Below are 21,776 nucleotides of genomic sequence, written 5' to 3'. Positions count from 1 at the left end.
CTTTATTGAAAAAATATTTCAGATATTTTAAGCTCAGAAATTAGGGCTATTTAGTCCCTTTAAGTTTCTTTCCAAATTAGATCCATAATATTCTCAATAACTATGGAGCAGTTTAGCTGATCAAGACAATCCTGTCTGAGGTGGGTGGTTGGGGGGGTGGAGAAGAAGAGTGTGGCTGCTTTATTTTTAGGGTAGGTGGGATTTGTTAGGGATGGAGATGGTTTATGCATTATGTTTATATTTGAACTGTTTACTGTTATTATAAAATTATAAATACCTTAATAAAATGTTTTACCAAAAAAAAAGACCATCCTGTCTGAAACCCCCAGGAAGTGTTGTAGTTGTCTTTATCCCTCTACCCGCTCAGGCAGCATCACCACTTCCTTGGTTTAAGCAGGATGTGTCAGATTAGCTCCACTGATGGCACGCTCATTTTGTTCCTGAAATTTATGGTTCAAATTTCACTGCACTACAGTAGGAAGGAGCATTGCATGCCAGGTGAGACTTTAAAATAAGACCTTGCCTGACTGGAGGTGCAGAGGAAGGGGAAATATCCAATGAGATAATTTGAAGAAAATTTTTTTTGCCAGTGTTTGGTTTGTTCCTCCAATCAAAATGGACCAAAGGTTTATGGGGTCTTGCTTCCACAAGCTAACCGCACATTTGACTACATACTAGCATGTTCTGTACTTCGAAATAGGTAATTGTATTGGGTAGGTGAAGCATTTTGAGAGGCGCCACAAATTATATAAATTCAGGTGCAACTTTTTCCAGACTCCTATATTTCCTGTGCTCCTAAAGGATGGACTCTCATACACACAGCCTGAAAACAACAGAACACATTAAGCCCCTGTGAGATGTGGAAATAGCAGGTCTTTTAAAAAACTTGCAAAATTCAGAAGGAAAAGCCAAGATTTGCATAATAAAGAGTTGCCCAATTATTGACACAGATACTAGCTCTGGAAAGTAAAAGATGGGAAAGCTCTGTACCTGCAGTGTGATGATGTCTTGGCGATTGAAGGATTCATCATTAAGAAGGTCTTTGTAACACTTGGTCTTAATGTTCAACTGCTCCACAGCCTAATTAAAAAGAAAAAATGAACTAAAAAGCCTTTCAACATACTTGGAATATAAAAAATTATTTTTCTAACTCTTGGCATTACACAGAATTACAACAGACAGTGTCCATTCCTCTCATTGCACAGAGTTTCAGTGGATGTTATCCGATCACTACCATAAATCATAAAATTCGATATCCTTCCTAATGTGGTACAACTCAGCTTCTGGCAAACCACAAACTATAAAGTTTATCTTATTTGCCTTGTAGGGCTAGCCATGGATTTTTCTTAATCTAAAGAACGGTAAAGGAAATTAAAAGGAGGAAGAAGCAAGGCCAAAATTCAAAGAACTGCAGATCCTGGAAATCAGATATAAAAAAAACCCAGAAAATGCGAGAAACTCTCATCAGGTCATTCAGTGTCTGTAGAGAAAGAAACAGAGTTACTATTTCAGTTCAATGAACTTTCATCAGATCTGGGAAAAGTTAGGGAACAAACTGGGAAACGGGATGGGTGGGAAAAAGAACAAATAGAAAGGTCTGTGACAGGATGGAAGACAAGGGAGATTAAATGACAAAAGGGTTATTAATAATAATAATAATCTTTATTATTGTCACAAGTAGGCTTACATTAACACTGCAATGAAGTTACTGTGAAAATCCCCTAGTCGCCATACTCCCAACGCCTGTTCGGGTACACTGGTGGAGAATTCAGAATGTCCAATTCACCTAACAAACACGTCTTTTGGGACTTGTGGGAGGAAACCGGAGCACCCGGAGTAAACCCACACAGACACGTGATGTGAAGATGCTGCTGCTGGACTGGGGTGGACACAGTAAGAGGTCTTACTCTTGGCTTGTGCCTTACAGATGGTGGACAGGCTTTAGAGAGTTCATAAATCAGTTGCTCTCTGCATAATTCCCAGCCTCTGACCTGATCATGCAGCCACACTTTGTATACGGTTGGTCCCGCTCAGTTTCTGGTCAATATTAACTCCCAGGATATTGATGGTGGGGGATTCAGTGATGGTAATGCTATTGAATGTTTAGAGGAGATGGTTCGGTTCTCTAGTTGGTGTTGGTCATTGTGCGGCATGAGTGTTACTAGCCATTTGTCAGCCTGAGTCTGAATGTTGACCAGGTCTTGCTGCATGTGGACACCATCTCCTTCAGGATCTGAGGAATCGCAAATGGTGCTGCACCATTATGCAATTGTAACGGAGCATCCCCACTTCTAGCCTTATGATGGAGTGGAAGTCATTGATGAAGCAGCTGAATATGGGCAGCATGATAGCACAGTGGTTAGCACTGTGGCTTCACAGCACCAGGGTCCTAGGCTCGATTCCGGGCTGGGTCACTGTCTGTGCGGAGTCAAAATGCTATGAAGCTGCTTGTCCAATCAGAGGCTGGTTTTTCCCTGCATTGGGGCTCATAGGCTCACTAATAAACCAACATGCAGCCAATGCATTGAGAGGTCAGCCTCTGATTGGACAAGCTGGAAACAACAGAAAATTAAGTCCTCAAAGGTCCAGGCTAGGATGAAAATGGACAGCAGAACAAGGGAAACAGCGTCGGAGCGTAGGCACGAGAGTGCGCGCGCACAAGAGTGTGCACAAGCGAGAGTGCGCTCTGCGCCCGCACGTTGTGCCGCATGCATGCATGGGAGTAAGTGTGCACGCATGCACACGAGGGGGAAATGCGCACAAGGGGGAGATGCGCACGAGGGGGAGATGCGCACGAGGGGGAGATGCACACGAGGGGGAGATGCGCACGAGGGGGAGATGCGCACGAGGGGGAGATGCGCACGAGGGGGAGATGCGCACGAGGGGGAGATGCGCACGACGGGGAGATGCTTATGAGGGAGAGATGTGTGTGTTTGCGCGCAAGAGGGTGAGGTGCGCGCAAGGGGGTGAGGTGCGCGCAAGGGGGTGAGGTGCGCGCAAGGGGGTGAGGTGCGCGCAAGGGAGGTGAAGTGCGCGCAAGAGGGTGAAGTGTGTGCAAGGGGGTGAAGTATGCGCAAGTAAGTGAGTTACGTGTGCAAGTAAGTTGAATGTTAGAGTGAGTGAATGGAGTGCGAGTGATTGCAAATGTTTGAGAATTAGAGTGTGTCTGATATGAGAATCCAGCTCTCCAGTCGCACTCCTCATATTAAACGCATTTGTGGGCAAAAGAAAAGCATCAAGCCTCCTATTAAATATGACTAAAGAATGTAAGATTTAAGTGCTTTGTTGAATAAGGAATGATGTGGAGATGCCGGCGTTGGACAGGGGTGAGCACAGTAAGAAGTCTTACAATGCCAGGTTAAAGTCCAACAGGTTTGTTTCAAACACTAGCTTTCAGAGCACTGCTCCTTCCTCAGGTTCATTCACCTGAGGAAGGAGCAGTGCTCCGAAAGCTAGTGTTTGAAACAATCCTGTTGGACTTTAACCTGGTGTTGTAAGACTTCTTATTGAATAAGGAAGCATTTAATATTATAATAAATGAATGCATGTAAGAAATGGAAAAAAAGTTTGTACATTTGTTCATATATGTTTATCTATTGCACAAAATCAATTTTATTGTGGTTTAAAGCTTCAACACAATAAAAATGTTTTTCAGGGGTTCCATCAGTACTCTTGGGAGGTCAAAAGGGTTCTTTGGCTGGAAAACACCATAATCCCAGCCAAGCTCATATCAAAGCTCCAAAACCTAGGACTTGGCTCTCCACTCTGCAACTGGATCCTTGATTTTCTGACCAACAGACCACAATCAGTAAGAATGAACACCAACACCTCCTCCACAATAGTCCTCAATACCGGAGCCCCGCAAGGCTGCGTACTTAGCCCCCTACTCTACTCCCTGTACACACACGACTGCGTGGCAAAACTTGGTTCCAACTCCATCTACATGTTTGCTGACGATACGACCATAGTGGGCCGGATCTCGAATAACGACGAGTCAGAATACAGGAGGGAGAGAGAGAACCTAGTGGAGTGGTGTAACGACAACAATCTCTCCCTCAATGCCAGCAAAACTAAAGAGCTGGTCATCGACTTCAGGAAGCAAAGTACTGTACACACCCCTGTCAGCATCAACGGGGCCGAGGTGGAGATGGTTAGCAGTTTCAAATTCCTAGGGGTGCACATCACCAAAAATCTGTCCTGGTCCACTCGTGTCGACGCTATCACCAAGAAAGCACAACAGCGCCTATACTTCCTCATGAAACTAAGGAAATTCGGCATGTCCACATTAACCCTTACCAACTTTTACAGATGCACTATAGAAAGCATCCTATCGGGCTGCATCACAGCCTGGTATGGCAACTGCTCGGCCCAGGACCGCAAGGAACTTCAGAGAGTCGTGAATACCGCCCAGTCCATCACACGAACCTGCCTCCCATCCATGGACTCAATCTACACCTCCTGCTGCCTGGGGAAAGCGGGCAGCATAATCAAGGATCCCTCCCACCTGGCTTACTCACTTTTCCAACTTCTTCCATCGGGCAGGAGATTCAGAAGTCTGAGAAAACGCACGAACAGACTCAAAAACAGCTTCTTCCCCACTGTCACCAGACTCCTAAATGACCCTCTTATTGACTGACCTCATTAACACTACACCCTGTATGCTTCATCCGATGCCAATGCTTATGTAGTTACATTGTATATCTCGTGTTGCCCTGTTATGTATTTTCATGTATTTTCTTGAATTTTGTTTAATTCCCTTTTCTTCCATGTACTGAATGATCTGTTGAGCTGCTTGCAGAAAAATACTTTTCACTGTCCCTCGGTACACGCGACAATAAACAAATCCAATCCAAATGTTTGAGAAACCCAGCTCGTAACTATTCTTTTTTCCATAAACTTTTAGAACTTTATAATGCCTATTTTTATATTTCTTGTTAGTTTCTCACAACCTAATTTTTCACAGGGGCAGCACGGTGGCACAGTATTTAGCACTGCCGCGTCACGGCGCCAAGGACCCAGGTTCAATCACGGCCCTGGGTCACTGTCCACCTGGAGTTTGCACTTTTGATTATGCAGCCTGGATGGAGGGATCTAATAACTCTCTCCAAAAAGATCTGACTAATCCTCTTCAGAAGACTACTGTGGGGGCTGACTCCCACTCCAGCAAGTCTGCGTGTCATTCTCTTGAGACTGCAAAGGGCCGAAGTCAAACCACAAGCTGAAAGCAAGGTTTGATGTGAAATAAAGTGTCTACACAGAAAGATATAGTCCTGAATGAGAGCCTCATGCTGAAGGCCCAGTTTGATAAGAAATAAAATGTCTCTCCAGAAAGCCAGCGACCTGTAGGTACTGCATTTTTGTGGGGATCCTAAATGAATGACTCTGCAAGGAAGACCATTACCAGCTGTAAACCAGAGGCTTTGATAAACCAGCATGCTGTGAGGAAAGCGTGCTAAAGAACCACCATTTGATGCAAGGACTCTGACTTTCATCCTTATTATTTTTACCCCTTTCCACCCCTGTGTTTGTATGCCTTGTGTTGTGTGGTAGAGGGTGGGACAGTTAAAGGAGGTAGTAGGTATTACCTTGTTGTTATCCAATTTCATGATAGTTCTTGGTATAAATAAACTGTAATTGATTCAACTTACAAACCTAGTGACTGTAATTATTGGGCAGCCAAGGGCCAAAGACTTCAGTTATTTGTATAAGAATTATTGGTTAATTCACTTGTGCTGTGATTCCAGGACGAGTGGGGCTGGAATTCACCAGGGTGTCGTAACAATATGAAATTCTATCATGTTACGATAGAATCCCTTTACTATGAAATCATGAACTAATACTGTACAATAACACTTTACCAGGTCCAAAATAGCCTGTTCCTTGGTTGCTTACACAAATTATTATTTTAAGAAACTGCCCAGAACATATAATAAATTCATCCTTGAAGCTACCTTTGCCAATTTTATTTGTCCTATCTACATAAAGATTAAAATCAGCCAAGCATATTGTAGTTTCTTAGGTTTGCATTATTCCTTAATTTATACTCTCATCCTGCATTGTAGCTACTGTTGGAGGCCAATAAACTACTCCCAGCGGTGACATCTTTCCCTTGCTATTTCTTACCTTCACCCAAATTGATTCTACATAATATTAATAATTTTTATTGTCACAAGTAGGTTTACATTAACACTGCAATAAAGTTACTGTGAAAAGCTCCCAGTCGCCACATTCTGGCGCCTGTTCGGGTACACAGAGGAAGAATTTAGAATGTGCAAATTACCTAACAGCACGTCTTTCGGGACTTTTGGGAGGAAACGAGAGCACCCGGAGTAAACCCACGCAGACACGGGGAGAACGTGCAGACTCCGCATAGACAGTGACCCAAGCCAGGAATCAAACTTGGAACCCTGGTGCTGTGAAGTAACAGTGCTAACCACTGTGCTACCCATTTGATCTTCCAAGTGAAAATCATTTCTCACTGCTGTACTAGCCTCGCCCTTTATTAACAGAGGTACCACACCTCCTTTTCATTTCTTCCGAACCTTCAGAGATGGCAAATGACTTTGAATAATCAGTTCTTAGCTCTTTTATTATTCTTTCACAAGATTATGGGCATCGCCAGCTAGGTCAGCATTTATTGCCTACCCCTAATTGTCCTGGAGAAGATGGTGGTACTGGTCACATTGCAACCATACCTCTGCAATGGTTATTGTATTTTACCCATTTATTTCTATTTATGCTATCAATTTGTCCATCTTGTTACAAATGCTGCATGCATTCAGGCAAAGAGCCTTTCAACTTTTGACCCTATTTGCTAGTGCACTCTTCTGCTTGCAATCTCTGCCCCTTCCTGTCACACTCTTGTTATCATTCCCCGTATATCGCCATACTGCATCGTCCTTTTCATTAACTTTCTAAATTTCCCTTACCTGCAGCCCTTCAGTACCTAATTCAACCTGGTTTAGTTTAGTTGGCTGGACAGCTGATCTGTGATGCAGAGCAAAGCCAACAGCGCGGGTTCACTTCCCATACCGGCTAAGGTTATTCATGAAGGCTTCACCTTCTCAACTTTGCCCTCACTTGAGGTGTGGTGACCCTAAGGTTAAATCACCAAGAGTCAGCTCTCCCCCTCAAAGGGGAAAGCAGTCTATGGTCATCTGGGAGTATGGGGACTTCACTTACTTAATTCAACCTACAGGTCACCATATGCAAATCTAGGTAGCTTGGCTGTCTGTTGGAGACACTCCAGCTCAGCTGAGTCCTTCTAACTGGATACGCACTTCCAACAGGGATCATCAACAGTTATCAGGGTTGTGCGTTTTCTTATCTTCCGAGATGTTGGGACCAACTGTAGAGTACCCACTGTTGCTCTTGTTGAAACCAGGCCAATTCAGCTCTCATGTGGGACTATCTGCTGTCTATGGCCTGATGCAGCACAGCATTATCCATTTATCGATTCAGGCTTTGGAATGCTCAGGCTATTTTGAACACTATTTTTCCAGGACCTTTCCAGAAAGCCGTTTATTCCATCAGATATGGGTCATGTACGCCTGATGCAGACAGAATAAATCTTAGCAGAAAATTGGGAAGAGCTAACAGCAACAAGATAACAATATCAACTGCTACTTAACACCAATGCACAGGTGCTGAGTTCAGGCAAGAGGGGTTTCAGGAAGTCATAGCATAATATTGACTGGGGAGTTCACAGTGGTGCTGGAGAGGAAACAAAGGGAGAAATGTTTTATCAGAAGTAGTAAGTGACCACTGCTTAACAAACATTTGGATGAGGTAGCACCAAGGCCAGATGAAACACAGCCTAGAACCATCAATGATATAAATTTGGAAGTAAATGAGGCCTTTGTGAATTGTTTTAGTTTTGTGGAAACAGAGACATTGAATTAAGCTTTTTTCTTGCACTCATCAGGATAGATGCAAGAATACTAAATTTCGTAGGGAATAACAAATTTATACAACATGAAAAAGGGTGCTGACTGGTTGGCAAGTGGAGAATATACCAGGGAACAGTTAGCCCTCGAGCTTTTTGTTTGTTAGTTTTACAATACAGGAATTCTAACTGACTACTGCAAGATATAAAATGTGAACTCCATATTCACGAATGAATGTTGCACATTTAGAACATTCCAGACAGATTTGCCGAACACTTGATGACAAAATACTCAAGCATGTATTACACCTGTCCTCACTTACTAACGTTGTCTCTCTGACCCAAATGTCTGAAGTTTTAAATCTGCATCCTCTTGTTTAAATCACCTTGTGGCCTCATCTTTCCTGTTTCTGTCCTGTATCTCCTTCAGTCCGATACTACATTCCTCCACCCCCCACCTCTGAAACGACTCTATTTTCCTCTTCTGCACCAACAACCCCATCCCCTCTCTCTCCTTTTGCCTTACCAGTATCACTGTGCCTTCAGCCGACTAGGCCCTCTGTTCTGGAATTCCCTTCCGAAACCAATGATTTTGTCAATCTCTCTTCTTTGTTAAAACACTGCTGAAAGCCAACCCCCTTTGACAAAATTTAAGTTCTCCTTCCTAATATCTTTAGATGGCATCCTTTTTTGGATTATTTGGCTTTTCTCTGAAAGGCTTAGGTATATTATGCTACATTGCTAACTCTATACATATCATCTGAAGTTGTTGAATTCGATGTTCAGGCCGGAAGGTTGTAGTGTGCCTAACCGGAAGATGAGATGTTGTTCCTCCAGCTTGCGTTGCGCTTCACTCGAACATTGCAGCAGGCCAAGAACAGACATGTGGGCATGGGAGCAGGGTCTGTTGTTAAAATGGCAAGCAACAGGAAGATCAGGGTCCTGAATGCGCACAGACTGAAGATGTTCAGCAAAGCGATCTAGTCCAGTCCACTCCTCCACCATACCCAGTACCTCTCCCATCACCAATGGCACCTTCCCATGCAATCGCAGAAGGTGTAACACCCGCCCCTTTACCTTCTCCATGCTTAACATCTCAGGACCAAAACACTCATTCTAGGTTAAGCAGCGTTTCACTTGCATCTCTTCCAATTTGGTCTACTGCATTCGCTGCTCCCAATGTGGTCTTCTCTATATCGGAGAGACCAAACCCAGACTGGGTGACCGCTCTGTTGAGCACCTTTGCTGAGCATTCCAAAGCCTGAATTGGAGGAACAACATCTCATCTTCCGGTTAGGCACGCTACCGCCTTCCGGCCTGAACGTGGAATTCAACAACTTCAGATGATCAGCTCTACCCCACCTCAACCCATTTGTTTTCATTTCATTTTAACTGTCTTTTACCATTTCTTTCTTTCTTAATATATATTTAATTTCCCCCCCCCCCCCCAATCTTATCCACCTTTCCTTCACCTTTCTCCTCTTTGCTTCCCCCTTCCCCTCCCCCACATATACAATTCATCCTCTGATGTTAGTTTCCCCGCTGTTTGACCTTTCACATCTTTTGTCCTCTCTGGGGACTGCCATTAACACTCTTTCCCCTCGGTATCTGTGGCCATTAGCACCCGGTTTCCCTGGGTTTCTGTGGCTATGACTCATCTTTCATTCTCACTCCACAGTATAAATATTTCCCACTTTTTCTGTCTGTTAGCTTTGACAAAGAGTCATCGGACTCAAAACGTTAGCTCTTTTCTCTCCTGACAGATGCTGCCAGACTTGCTGAGATTTTCCAGCATTTTCTCTTGTTTCAGATTCCAGCATCCGCAGTAATTTACTTTTATCTGTACATATCATGATAGTAATCATAGTTGTTGTAAAGCATAGAGGAAAGTAGTAACTTCTGGAATGCCACATAGGTCTGTTCCATGTGATATCTGAAATTATTGCTGGATCTAAAACACAAAAGGGTGAAAATTCTGTTGAAATCCAGGTGAAATAAGTTGGAGTCGGAGACAGTTGCTAATGAAGGATATGTAGCTGCGAAAGTGAGTTTTGGCAGACAGCTGATCAGACACGAGATGGGAAATGGAAAGCAATGAAGATGAACAAGGTAGAAGAGAAAAAATGAAATCCCGTCAGAGAGAAGAGCAGAACTTCAAGATTGACATTTCTGCAACAGAATAGGCAGTGAATTAAGCACTGAGACAAAATACCGGTGAGCGGATTTGTAAGAAAGAATTAATAGAGTGAATCGACATCAATTCCCATAGAATCACACAACATAAATCTGCTGTGAATATCTAGAATAGAACTTACTAGTATCAATATATTAATATGACATATTATTATTAATGTGACCTGGGCAGACATGTGGCAGATGAAGTTCAATGTGGAGAAATACAAAGTGATTCATTTTGGTATTTGTACGAGTTATGAAAATCCCTTATTGTCAAAAGTAGGCTTCAAATGAAGTTACTGTGAAAAGCCCCCAGTCGCCACATTCCGGCACCTGTTCGGGGAGGCTGGTATGGGAATTGAACCCACGCTGCTGGCCTGCCTTGGTCTACTTTTAAAAGCCAGCTATTTAGTCCCCTGTGCTAAACCAGTCCCTTATTGGAGGTAGCACGACAAATGCAAACTGTTGATAACAGTAATCTTGGTTTCATCAAAGGGAGAATAGAATAAAAGAGCAAAGAGGTTATGTTGAACATGTTTAAGTCACTAGTTCAGCCTCAGCACACTTTAGAAAAGATGTGAAAATATTGGAGAGAGTCCAGAAAAGATTCACGAAAATGGTTACTGGGATGAGAAACTTCAGTTCCAAAGATATATTGGGGAGTTAGGACTGTTAACCTTCGAGACAAAAAGGCAGAGAGGAGAATAACATGGGCAATCAAAATCGTGATGGGTCAGGATAGAGTAGATAAGGAGTATCTGTTTCCACTTGTGAAAGGGTCGAGGATGAGGGAACAATAATTTAAAATAATTAGTAAAAGAAGCAATAGTGATACAAGGAAAAACCTTTTCATAGAGCAAGTGGATAAGGGCAGCACGGTAGCATCGTGGTTAGCACAATTGCTTCACAGCTCCAGGGTCTCAGGTTCAATTCCCAGCTTGCGTCACTGGTTTCCTCCGGGTGCTCCAGTTTCCTCCCACAGTCCAAAGATGTGCAGTTTAGGCACATTGGCCATGCTAAATTGCCCTTAGTGTCCAAAATTGCCGTTAGTGTTGGGTGGGGTTACTGGGTTATGGGGATAGGGTGGAGGTGTGGGCTTGGGTAGGGTGTTCTTTCCAAGAGCTGGTGCAGACTCGATGGACCGAATGGCCTCCTTCTGCTCTGTAAATTCTATGAAAGGTCTGGAATGCTCTACCTGAAAATGTGGTAGAGACAGGCTGAATTGGAACATTCAAAAGAGAATTAGACTCTATCTTGTGTTGAAGGTGCAATAATTTGTTAACATTTCTGTTTGAGACCATCCAAAGCATGCCATGTTATCATAGAGATGTGCAGTGGGAGTAGATGGTTCTTTTGTTTAAGTTATCTGGGTGGTTGCTCAGAAAGCAGGCAATTGAAATTTTGATTTGGTGTAGACTGCATCACACTGGCTTGAGAGAGCCAATAAAAGATGATTGATAGTTATGCCTGAGGTATAAGCAGATTAAAGTACTAGCTTTATAATTTACCATGCAGAATGTGGGTGGAGCTTACTTTCAGTTTAGATTTTGAGGGAAAAAAGCAGCTAGAAGACTTTCCTAGTTTGCAGCTAGCATAAGGAATCTGCAGTAGCTCTCAGACAGCTTTGTGGCAGAAAGCAGTCAACAAAGTTAGCTTGGATTCTGTGAGACGAAAGTTGGGTATCTGCCAGCAACCAGAATAAGGAGCTGAGGCATCCACAGCCAGAGGTATTATTTAAAAGTTGGAGGGTCATTTAGCAAAATCACGGAGGAAAGTTAAACAGAATTTTGATGGTCTGGACCTAAGAAGACTGTATAAACTTTCAAGATTCTTGAAATGTATAAGGAACTCTTAAGAGTCACGATCATAACTGAGTTAATTGCATAAGTTCTCCAAAAATGATTTAGTGGTGCTTCCTTTAATTTATTTTGTGTACAATGAAGTTTGTTTTGTCTAAACTCGTGAAATCTCATGGTCCAGTTCTGTCAGTCAATCACTTGGTGTTCAGATATCGCTTTTGACACTAAAGACCTCCAACAGGAGCGTAACAATACACACTCACATGGGGAACAAAACATACATGATAATAACACAAGTTTCTGTTGGTAAATATTTCATGCATTGCAAACATCCTCACAAATTCAGCTGCTATGAACACAATTAACTGAGCACTCATTAACTTCAAGGTCACCTTTTTTTAAAAACAAGCTGAGAAGTTATTTAAACCTTGACAAACACACTGGGCAGGCTTTATTTTGAGTGCTGTTACATTTCAAGATGCAAAATGACAGTGATGTACTGTAGAGGATTTAGAGAAGTGATAAGGATATTTTAAATCAAAAAATTACGTAGTTCAGAATTGTAATTGTGAATTGTGTGCATTCTTGTAACAGCAAATCACAATACTAGAGACATTTTATTCCTGCATATTCTCTCGAGAAAGAATTCCCATAAACAAGAAAAAAAACGATTGCATACGTTGGAACATTCTGAGGATCATTTATGATCATGTGTTGACAGTTCAGTTGATTCTCATTAAAGGAGAGAATCAGAGGGGAATGAGAAAGGATAGAGATTCACATCTTTTATAAAAAGTTTCTATGAGCATTTTTCTTTTATACACAATGAAGATAATATACAAGTCTGAACAAACCCATTGCAGTTTGCAACGCCCCCACCCCCCTTCATCACACCAACCCCCACTTCCCTTTTTCTGATCTATTATATTTTCTTTATTGGTTTCCATGGTTGTACATAGTAGGGTCGCATGGCAACATACACATTACATCTTGGTAGGTTATTCTTCTTCGGCTGCCTGTGCTCACAAACTTTTGGTCTGGGGGTGTGGTTGGTCGATGTGCCTCCTTGTTTTCTCCACCCTCCTCCCTCCCACCCACTTTGTTTCTATTTGTCATCCCTCTGTGGGCTCTCCCTCCCCTCCCCTTTGCTCTGTTGGCTACAAACAGAACATGTGGGTGTGGTTTGCGGACCTGGACCAGGACCGCACACCCCCACACACATCTGTACAATTTACACCCTTTTTAACTTCCTCCACCAGACTAGCCACATTCCATTTGTGGATCCTAGTCCTATCTGGGCGATCTGGATTCCCAGGTAGCGGAATTTGTTTTGGCCTTATTTAAATGGAAGTCCCTCCAGCTCTGCCCCTCTCCCTTGCGGGTTCACCGGGAATATTTCGCTTTTGCTCAGGTTGGGTTTGTAGCCAGAGAAGCTGCCAAATCATGACCGCATTCATGCTGCTTTCTAGTAGAGGACCAAGTCATCCACATAGAATGAGATTCTGGGCTCTCTGTCTGCCCTTCGATCCCCTTCCAGATTTTCGCCACTCTAAGTGCAATTGCCAGTGGTTCGATCGGCAGGGCGAATAGCAGCGGGGACAACTGTTATCCCTGCCTTATGCCTCTGTAAGTATTTACAGCTGGTGGTGTTGGTCCGCACGCTCGCCAGATGAGCGCAATGCAGGAGTTTCACCCATGCTCTGAACCCCACCCCAGTACCTCGATGAGGTATTTCCACTCGACTCATTGAAGGCCTTTTCTGCGTCCAGGGAGATGATCAACTCTGGTGTTCGCTCCCCGGATGGGGTCATTATCATGTTGAGCAGGCACCTGATGTTCGACCTGAGCTATCTACCCTTAACAAAGCCTGTCTGGTCCTCTGCCACCACCTCTGATACGCAGTTCTCCTGTCACCTGGCTAGGATTTTAGACAGTATCTTTGCATCTACATTGAGTAGCAAGATGGGTCTGCAAGACCCAGATTCTGTCAGGCCTTTCTCTTTTTTGGGTATCAGCGAGATTGAGGCTTGTGCTAGCATCTGCGGCAGGGTGCGCCTTGCCAGCGAGTCTGTGAACATTCCCCACAGGTGCGGGGCCAGTGCTGTCGCGAAACTTCTGTAGAAGCCCGGCAGGAATGCTCTCCATGACTTCCTGCTGTGATAGTGGAGTCCTGCAGTGATAGTGGAGTCCTACAGTGATAGTGGAGTCCTGCAGTGATAGTGGAGTCCTGCAGTGATAGTGGAGTCCTGCAGTGATAGTGGAGTCCTGCAGTGATAGTGCAGTCCTGCAGTGATAGTGCAGTCCTGCAGTGATAGTGCAGTCCTGCAGTGATAGTGCAGTCCTGCAGTGATAGTGCAGTCCTGCAGTGATAGTGCAGTCCTGCAGTGATAGTGGAGTCCTGCAGTGATAGTGGCGTCGGACACTTTAGGAACTTTCAAGCAGTTATTGGATGGGCACATGGAGCACACCAGAATGACAGGGAGTGGGATAGCTTGATCTTGGTTTCGGACAATGCTTGGCACAACATCGAGGGCCGAAGGGCCTGTTCTGTGCTGCACTGTTCTATGTTCTCCCAGTTCTAAAGGTGCTTCCAGCCCCCTGATCCTGTCCTCCCCTACAACTGGCAAGTCCAGCCCATCGAGGAATTACTTAATCCTCAAGTGCCCTCAATGGGGCTCGGAGGTGTACAGCTTCCGGTAGAAGGCTTCGAATGCCTTGTTGGCCTTTTCCGACACTGTCTCCAGTCTGTCGTTGTTGTTCCTAATCTGAACTATTTCCCTCGTAGCTGCCCGGTTTCTCAGCTGGTGAGCCAGCAGGCGGCTGGGTCTCCCTCGTCAGAAAAGGTATCCCGTGCCTGGTGGAATTGGTGCACTGCTTTCCTTGTGGAGAGCAAGTCAAAGTCCATTTGGGCAGCACGGTAGCATTGTGGTTAGCACAGTTGGTTCACAGCTTCAGGGTCCCAGGTTCGATTCCCAGCTGGGTCACTGTCTGTGTGGAGTCTGCACATTCGCCCCGTGTCTGCGTGGATTTCCATTGGGTGCTCCGGTTTCCTCCCACAGTCCAAAAATGTGCGGGTTAGGTGGATTGGCCATGCTAAATTGCCCTTAGAGTCCAAAAAGGTTAAGTGGGGGGTACTGGGTTATGGGGATAGGGTGGATACGTGGGCTTGAGTAGTGTGCTCTTTGTAAGGACCGGTGCAGACACGATGGGCCCAATGGCCTCCTTCTGCACTGTAAATTCTATGTAATTCTATGTAATTCCAAACGTATCTTCTTCCTCTCCGCCAGAAGCTCTACAGTTGGGGCCAAGGAGCATCATCAGTCTATGACCAGTGTGGAATCGATCAGTTGTTGCCTAGCCACCTTCTCTTCCGTCTCTACGTGCTTTATAGGCAATAATGTCACTCCTGATCACAGCCTTCAGCGGCTCCCAGATGTGGAGAGTGAGACCTCCCCATTCTGGTTGGTGTAATGGACCCGTCTATGGCCTGTGACATTGTTTCGCAGAAAGCCTGGTCGGCAAGGACCTAATCCCCTCCCCGCCACTGCAAGATCAACCATAGTCACCGTTTCCCTTTCTTAGGGGGCCATCCAAAATCGTCACATCATCATACTCACCATAATAATAACAATAATAATCTTTACTAGTGTCACAAGAAGGCTTACATTAACATTGCAATGAAGTTACTGGGAAAATTCCCCAGTCGCCTCAGGGAGAATTCAGGATGTCCAATTCACCTACCAAGCACATCTTTCAGGACTTGAGAGGAAACCGGAGCACCCAGAGGAAGCTCACGCAGACACAGGGACAACGTGCAGACTCCGCACAGACAGTGACGCAAGCTGGGAATTGAACCCTGGTCAAGGCACTTTGAAGCAATAATGCTAACCATTTTTCTCTTATGCCACCCATGAGGCTGGGCCCCTGCATTCCGGGATTTCCCTTTTTCCAGCGGCCACCCAACATGGCCACCAACTGTGTGTACGCCGTGTGGATGCGCCGCTGCACTCTGAGGTTTCGCTTTGGTTGCGCCCCCCCCCCCCCCCCCCCCCCCCCCCCCCCCCCGGTCCCTTTATTTCTCCTATAATTCTGCACCTTCCTTCCCTCCCCCCCCCCAATGTCACTCCCCTCTCTTGCCCCTTTCTACCCCACTACCTGTCCCCCCTATTCTGATGTTTACACCCCCCCCATCACCAGGCATTCTCGCCCCCGTGGGAGAATCACCACGGCCACCCTCTCGCTCGTACCTCCTGGCACCAGATTTCCCACTACTGTTGTGACTCCCTTCCCGGGGTCAGTCTGAGCCTTACCTCCGCCCGCTGTTTTTCTTCCCTCTCCCCTCTTCCTCTTTCTTCCTTAATCCTTTGCCCCACTGCCCTCGCCCCCTCCTTTCTGTGCCTTAGCTTTTGGATTCACATGGCAGCACGGTGGCGCAGTGGTTAGCACTGCTGCCTCATGGCACCGAGGTCCCAGGTTCGATCCTGACTCTGCATCACTGTCCGTGTGAAGTTTGCACATTCTCCCTGTGTTTGTGTCGGTTTCACGCTCACAACCCAAAAGATGTGCAGGGTAGGTGGATTGGCCACACTAAATTGCCCCTTAATTGGAAAAATGAATTGGGTTCTCTAAATTTATAAACAAAAATCTTTTGGATTCACAACAAAATGGTACAGTCCCACGTGAAATGTCTTTCAGTCTCTCAGTTCCTCAGGTTCACTGTTTCACTTCTAGTTTTGCAGTTGCCTTTCTAGCCAGTTCTTTTGGACGAACTTATCCGCTTCTGCAGGACTGTTGCACATTCTCCATGTCTACATGGGTCTCACCCCCACAACCCAAAGATGTGCAGGATAGGTGGATTGGTCACTCACAATTGCCCCTAAATTGTAAAAAAATTATTGGGTGCTCGTAATTTTAAAAAGAAAATTCCGCCTCCAGGACAACGATAGCTTTGGTCCATGGAGGTCTTTTCTAGCTTCCTGATTGTGCTTCCCTGGGCTTTTCGTTGTCTTCCTGCTTTGTTAAAGGCCACCTGCATGGTGGGCAGTGCTTCTGTGACCACCACCTTGACCGTTGCCTGGATTCCTAGCTTTATGTCCTCCTTGAGCTTTCTGGTGAGGAACTTCCTCCAGCTGTCCTTCAGGGAGATGGGAGTTCCTTGTGCGGCTGGTTGGCCCCTCTCCTTCAGACGTTGCCGGGGCTTCCTCGCCTCGTGGGTCCATGTCTCGCTTGCCAGTTTCTCCAGGCTCCTGTTGCCCCTGGTTTTTTTGTGGGCCTCTGGTGCAGCTGCAGTTTGGCATTTTTTAATATTTCCTGCATCTTCTTGCGTAGGTTGAAGAGAGTAGTGAAGGGATGATTTTCTTCTTGGTACTGGCGGGTTATTTCAGATAAAACTGCCTAAATTCGCTTTCCTAGGAGGAGAGCCACCTTCCGTGTGTCCTCTCAGCACATCCCGTCACCAAAGTCCAGATTCATATCTTTAATCTTTACTATGTCATGGTTATGGTTCTTATCTGGCTCTGGTCAGCAGAGTGGTCATTGGTGCATTCACACATGCTGCTGCCACCTTTCCTGATGCAATTTTTTCTTTGCTTCTAAGATTGTTCTCATCATGCCAAGGACACAAGCATATCAGTCTTTGACTGTTGCTTGGTTGGTAATCTGGCCCTTTGATTGTGTAGAAAGAAATGGAGTGAATAAGGGTTTTTTTTTAGAGAACGAAAATTTTAAGAATTAGTGAACATAGGCAGAAAAGCAAAGTTAATTAAAAGTTAAAACAAAGAGGAAGAAGAAAATGGTCTAGAGGGGAAAGACACATTGAGCAAAAGTGTTTTAAATTATTTATAATTGCAAGCATTTATTTTTAGGTTAGGTTTGTTATTTAGCAAGGTTCAGTTCGAATATAACTTTAATGTGAGTGCTTGTGAGAGCTGGAACTGTCGAAAAAGTAGACAGTATCCCGAATAATTGAACGGTTTGCATAATCTGGATATACCCAGGCTAATCAATTTAAATTCAAGCTGGTTAATTGTCATCAATAGAAAACTGAAGGTCAGATGAAATTCTCTCTCCTGAATAAAAGAAGCCTACAGAAAAGTTATTTCGACCAGATCCATCAAAACAGGAATTACCCACCTCAAATGAGTAGACATTTCCAGTAGTCTTGACAGTCAATATATGCGAGTTGTTTGTGAAGACAGAGTACATCACTGGGCAATGGAACTTTCCTTTTAAAAAAAGCAAAATAGTCACTTTAACTATTCCCTTCCAATAACTGTACATGCTTTGAAAGTTTCCCTTTACTCAAAGCAATTGAACTTAATTTCAAATGTGCAACCCCTGCCCTCTCAGACCTTGAATGTTGTTAAGAACAATCAGGAAGGGCTACTGGAAATTCTATAGACAAATAATATTTTCCAACAGTGAAAGTCTACTGTAATAATCAGCAGACACATTATCTTCTTTGATGTTAACATGGACATGGTATAAGACATTAAATATTGGTCCAATGACTACTGCTTTTCCTCATCTAGGAATTACTTTCCTTCTTGTTAAGATCCTTTCTTGCATCTGCCTACAATTGTTGACAACATAAATGAGTGAAAGACTGCTAGAGCACTACTATTCTGTAACCAACTGTCATGACATGCTGGGCAAATGTGCGGTCAATTCCAACCCCACTTGATCCATAGTCGCAGCACAGGTGAAAAGATATTTTTTAAAATACCCGCAATCTTTGGCTGAGCCCAATAAACTGCAGTCATGAGGTTTGCAACTTTAACACAAGTAACCTTTTATCATGTACAGTATTACAATAAACGGACAGAAACTGCAACTGACTATTTCGTTCCCAACCCCCCCCCCCCCCCCCAAACCACACACACCCGCTCTTTCTAACTTTCCCCACTCTCCACATACCCATACACACAGACAAACAACCCAAGGGGAAAGGGTGGTGGAAAGGAAAATAAAAGAATAAAAGTAAAAGGATGCGGGTGCACAGGGATATTTTCTGATTCGCGTCTTTCTAATTTTCCTTCCAGTCTTCAGATGGTTTTCTCTGGCAAGGGTGTCTATCTTCTCTACATCAGAAAGGAGAGCAAGAGAAAGCGAGAGTGAGAAAGAGCAAGCGAGAGAGAGAGAAAGAGCGAGGGCGAGAAAGAGCAAGCGAGAGAGAGATTAAGAGCGAGAGCGAGCGAGAAAGAGAGATTCCTTCCTTGGATGGCTGTCTGGAGTTTGCATGCTCTCCCAGTGTCTGTGGATTTCCTTCAGGTTCTCCAGTTTCCTCTCAAAGTCCAAATATGTGCAGGTTGGATTGGTCATGCTGAATTGCCCCTTAGTATCCAAAATGTGCCGGTTGAGTGGTTTGGCCATGATCAATGCGCGGGATTACAGGGATCAGGAGGGGAGTGGGTCTCGGTAGAGTGCTCTTTTGGAGATCGGTCCAGACTTGATGGGCTGAGCGCCTTCCTTCTGCACTGTAGGAATTCTATGGGAGAGCATTTCCTTCACTTCCAAGGTCTAAACGCTTCTGCCCCGTTCTCTCAGAAAGCATGACACAGGAATCAATCACTGACGATTGTCAGGCAGAACACTGTCCTTGGCCAATCCACCAGTTGCCAGTTAACCAACTGATCAGACCCCCCTCCAAATCTGGTTCCAAAGATCCACTTGATGCCCAAGAATCCGACTCTTCTCTCAACAAAAACCTGGGAACACAGTGCCCTGTTTAACTCTAAGAAGGATGTGAAGGGAATGACCTCCCCTAATTTGTATGCATGTTTGTATGATCACCTTAGGACCTTCAATGGCAGAATGGAGAACCAGCAGAATGGAGAACCTTTTAATTGCCCTAGTGTGGGCTAAAATAAACCCATAGCTTCAAGGTAAAGGAGTCAACAATTTAAATTTTATCTACCTATTCTGATGACCCTGTGCAGTAATATTACAAACCCAAATACTCAACTAGGGTCGCAGTATCAGATACGAAAGTCTAACATTTTAAAATTGCTAGGAACATAAAGTGCTTTCATAAAACTCATAAAACTTTAAAAGGTGTTCCCCCCACCCCCCCACACAAAGTCACCCATGAGCAATATATTTGTATATGTGCATGTGTATTGTTGTAACCACAGGGTAGTGTCCGAGGCCCAACCATCTTCAGCTGCTTCATTAATGACCTCCCTTCCATCATAAGGTCAGAAGTGGGGATGTTTGCAGATGACTGCACAATGTTCAGCACCATTCATGACTCCTCTGATAATGAAGCAGTTCATGTCCAAATGCAGCAAAACCTGGACAATATCCAGGCTTCCTCTGACAAGTGGCAAGTTACATTCGCGGCACACAAGTGACAGGCAATGATCATCTACTATAAGAGAGGATCTAACCATCGCCCCTTGACATTCAATGGCGTCACCATCGCTGAATCGTCCACAATCAACATCCAGGGGGTTATAATTGGTCAAAAACTGAACAGGACTAGCCATATTAATACTGTGGCTACCAGAGCAGGTCAAAGGCTAGGAATCCAGCAGCGAGTAACTCACCTCCTGTCCCCCCCAAAGCCTGTCCACCATCTTCAAGGCACAGGTTCATAAGACCATAAAACCACAAGACAGGAGCAGAATTAGGCCACTCGGCCCATCAAGTCTGCTCCGCCATTCAATCATGGCTGATATTTTTCTCATCCCCATTCTCCTGCCTTCTCCCCATAACCCCTGATTCATTTATTGATCAAGAACCTATCTATCTCTGTCTTGAAGACACTCAATGATTTGGCCTCCAGTCTTCTGCGGCAAAGAGTTCCACAGATTTACCACCCTCTGGCTGAAGAAATTCCTCCTCATCTCTGTTTTAAAGGATCGTCCCTTTAGTCTGAGATTTTGTCCTCTGCTTCTAGATTTCCAACAAATGGAAACATCCTTACCACGTGCACTCTATCCAGGCCTCGCAGCATCCTGTAAGTTTCAATAAGATCCCCCCTCATCCTTCTAAACTCCAAAGATAACAGACCCAGAGTCCTCAACTATACCTCACAAGACAAGCTCTTCAACCCAGGGATCATTCTCATGAACCTCCTCTGGACCCTTTCCAAGGCCAGCACATCCTTCCTTAGATACGGGGCCCAAAATTGCTCACAATACTCCAAATGGGGTCTGACCAGAGCCAGATAGAGACTCAGAAGTACATCCCTGGTCTTGTATTCTAGCCCTCTCGACATGAATGCTAACATTGCATTTGCCTTCCTAACTACCGACTGAACCTGCACGTTAACCTTAAGAGAATCGTGAACGAGGACTCCCAAGTCCCTTTGTGCTTGATTTCCGAAGCATCTCTCCATTTAGAAAATAGTTTATGCCTCCATTTCTCCTTCCAAAGTGCATAACCTCACACTTCTCCACATTGTATTCCATCTGCTACTTCTTTGCCTACTCTCTTAGCCTGTCCAAGTCCTTCTGCAGCCTGCCTGCTTCCTCAATACTACCTGTCCCTCTACAGATCTTTGTATCATCTGCAAACTTAGCAACAGTGCCTTCAGTTCCTTCTTCAGATCATTAATGTATATTGTGAAAAGTTGTGGCCCCAGCACAGACCCCTGAGGCACACCACTAGTCACTGGCTGCCATCCTGAAAAAGACCCCTTTATCCCCACTCTCTGCCTTCTGCCAGTTAGCCAATCCTCTATCCATGCCAGGATCTTATCCTTAACACCATGGGCTCTTAGCTTCTTTAACAGTCTCCTTTATGGCAACTTGTCAAAGGCCTTCTGGAAATCTAAATAAATCACATCCACTGGTTCTCCTTTGTCTAACTTCCTTGTTACGTCCTCAAAGAACTCTAACAGATTTGTCAGACATGATCTCCCTTTGACAAAGCCGTGGTGACTCAGTCCTATTTTATCATGCACTTCCAAGTAC

At 44.6% G+C, this 21,776-nt stretch overlaps 1 protein-coding gene and 1 long non-coding RNA gene across 3 annotated transcripts in view; one reads left to right on the top strand and one right to left on the bottom strand.

Moving 5' to 3' along the window:
- ppil2 (peptidylprolyl isomerase (cyclophilin)-like 2) overlaps window positions 1-21,776 on the bottom strand; it is a 488,471-nt gene that overhangs the window by 366,868 nt on the left and 99,827 nt on the right. For both annotated transcript variants that reach the window (XM_038793092.1, XM_038793083.1), the window contains exons 7-8: window positions 17,992-18,083; window positions 991-1,080 (exon numbers count right to left, since the gene is read on the bottom strand). In XM_038793092.1, the coding sequence (XP_038649020.1) occupies window positions 991-1,080; window positions 17,992-18,083 (182 nt within the window). The remainder of the gene's footprint in view (window positions 1-990; window positions 1,081-17,991; window positions 18,084-21,776) is intronic.
- LOC119963813 overlaps window positions 11,626-21,776 on the top strand; it is a 39,330-nt gene continuing 29,179 nt past the window's right edge. Inside the window, exon 1 of the long non-coding RNA XR_005460181.1 lies at window positions 11,626-11,787. This is a non-coding gene — a long non-coding RNA (uncharacterized LOC119963813). The remainder of the gene's footprint in view (window positions 11,788-21,776) is intronic.

This window comes from Scyliorhinus canicula, chromosome 1 (assembly GCF_902713615.1).
Source record: "Scyliorhinus canicula chromosome 1, sScyCan1.1, whole genome shotgun sequence".
NCBI lineage: Eukaryota > Metazoa > Chordata > Chondrichthyes > Carcharhiniformes > Scyliorhinidae > Scyliorhinus > Scyliorhinus canicula.
The sequence above is the reverse complement of the archived record's forward strand: the minus strand, read 5'-3'. Positions and strand labels throughout refer to the sequence as shown.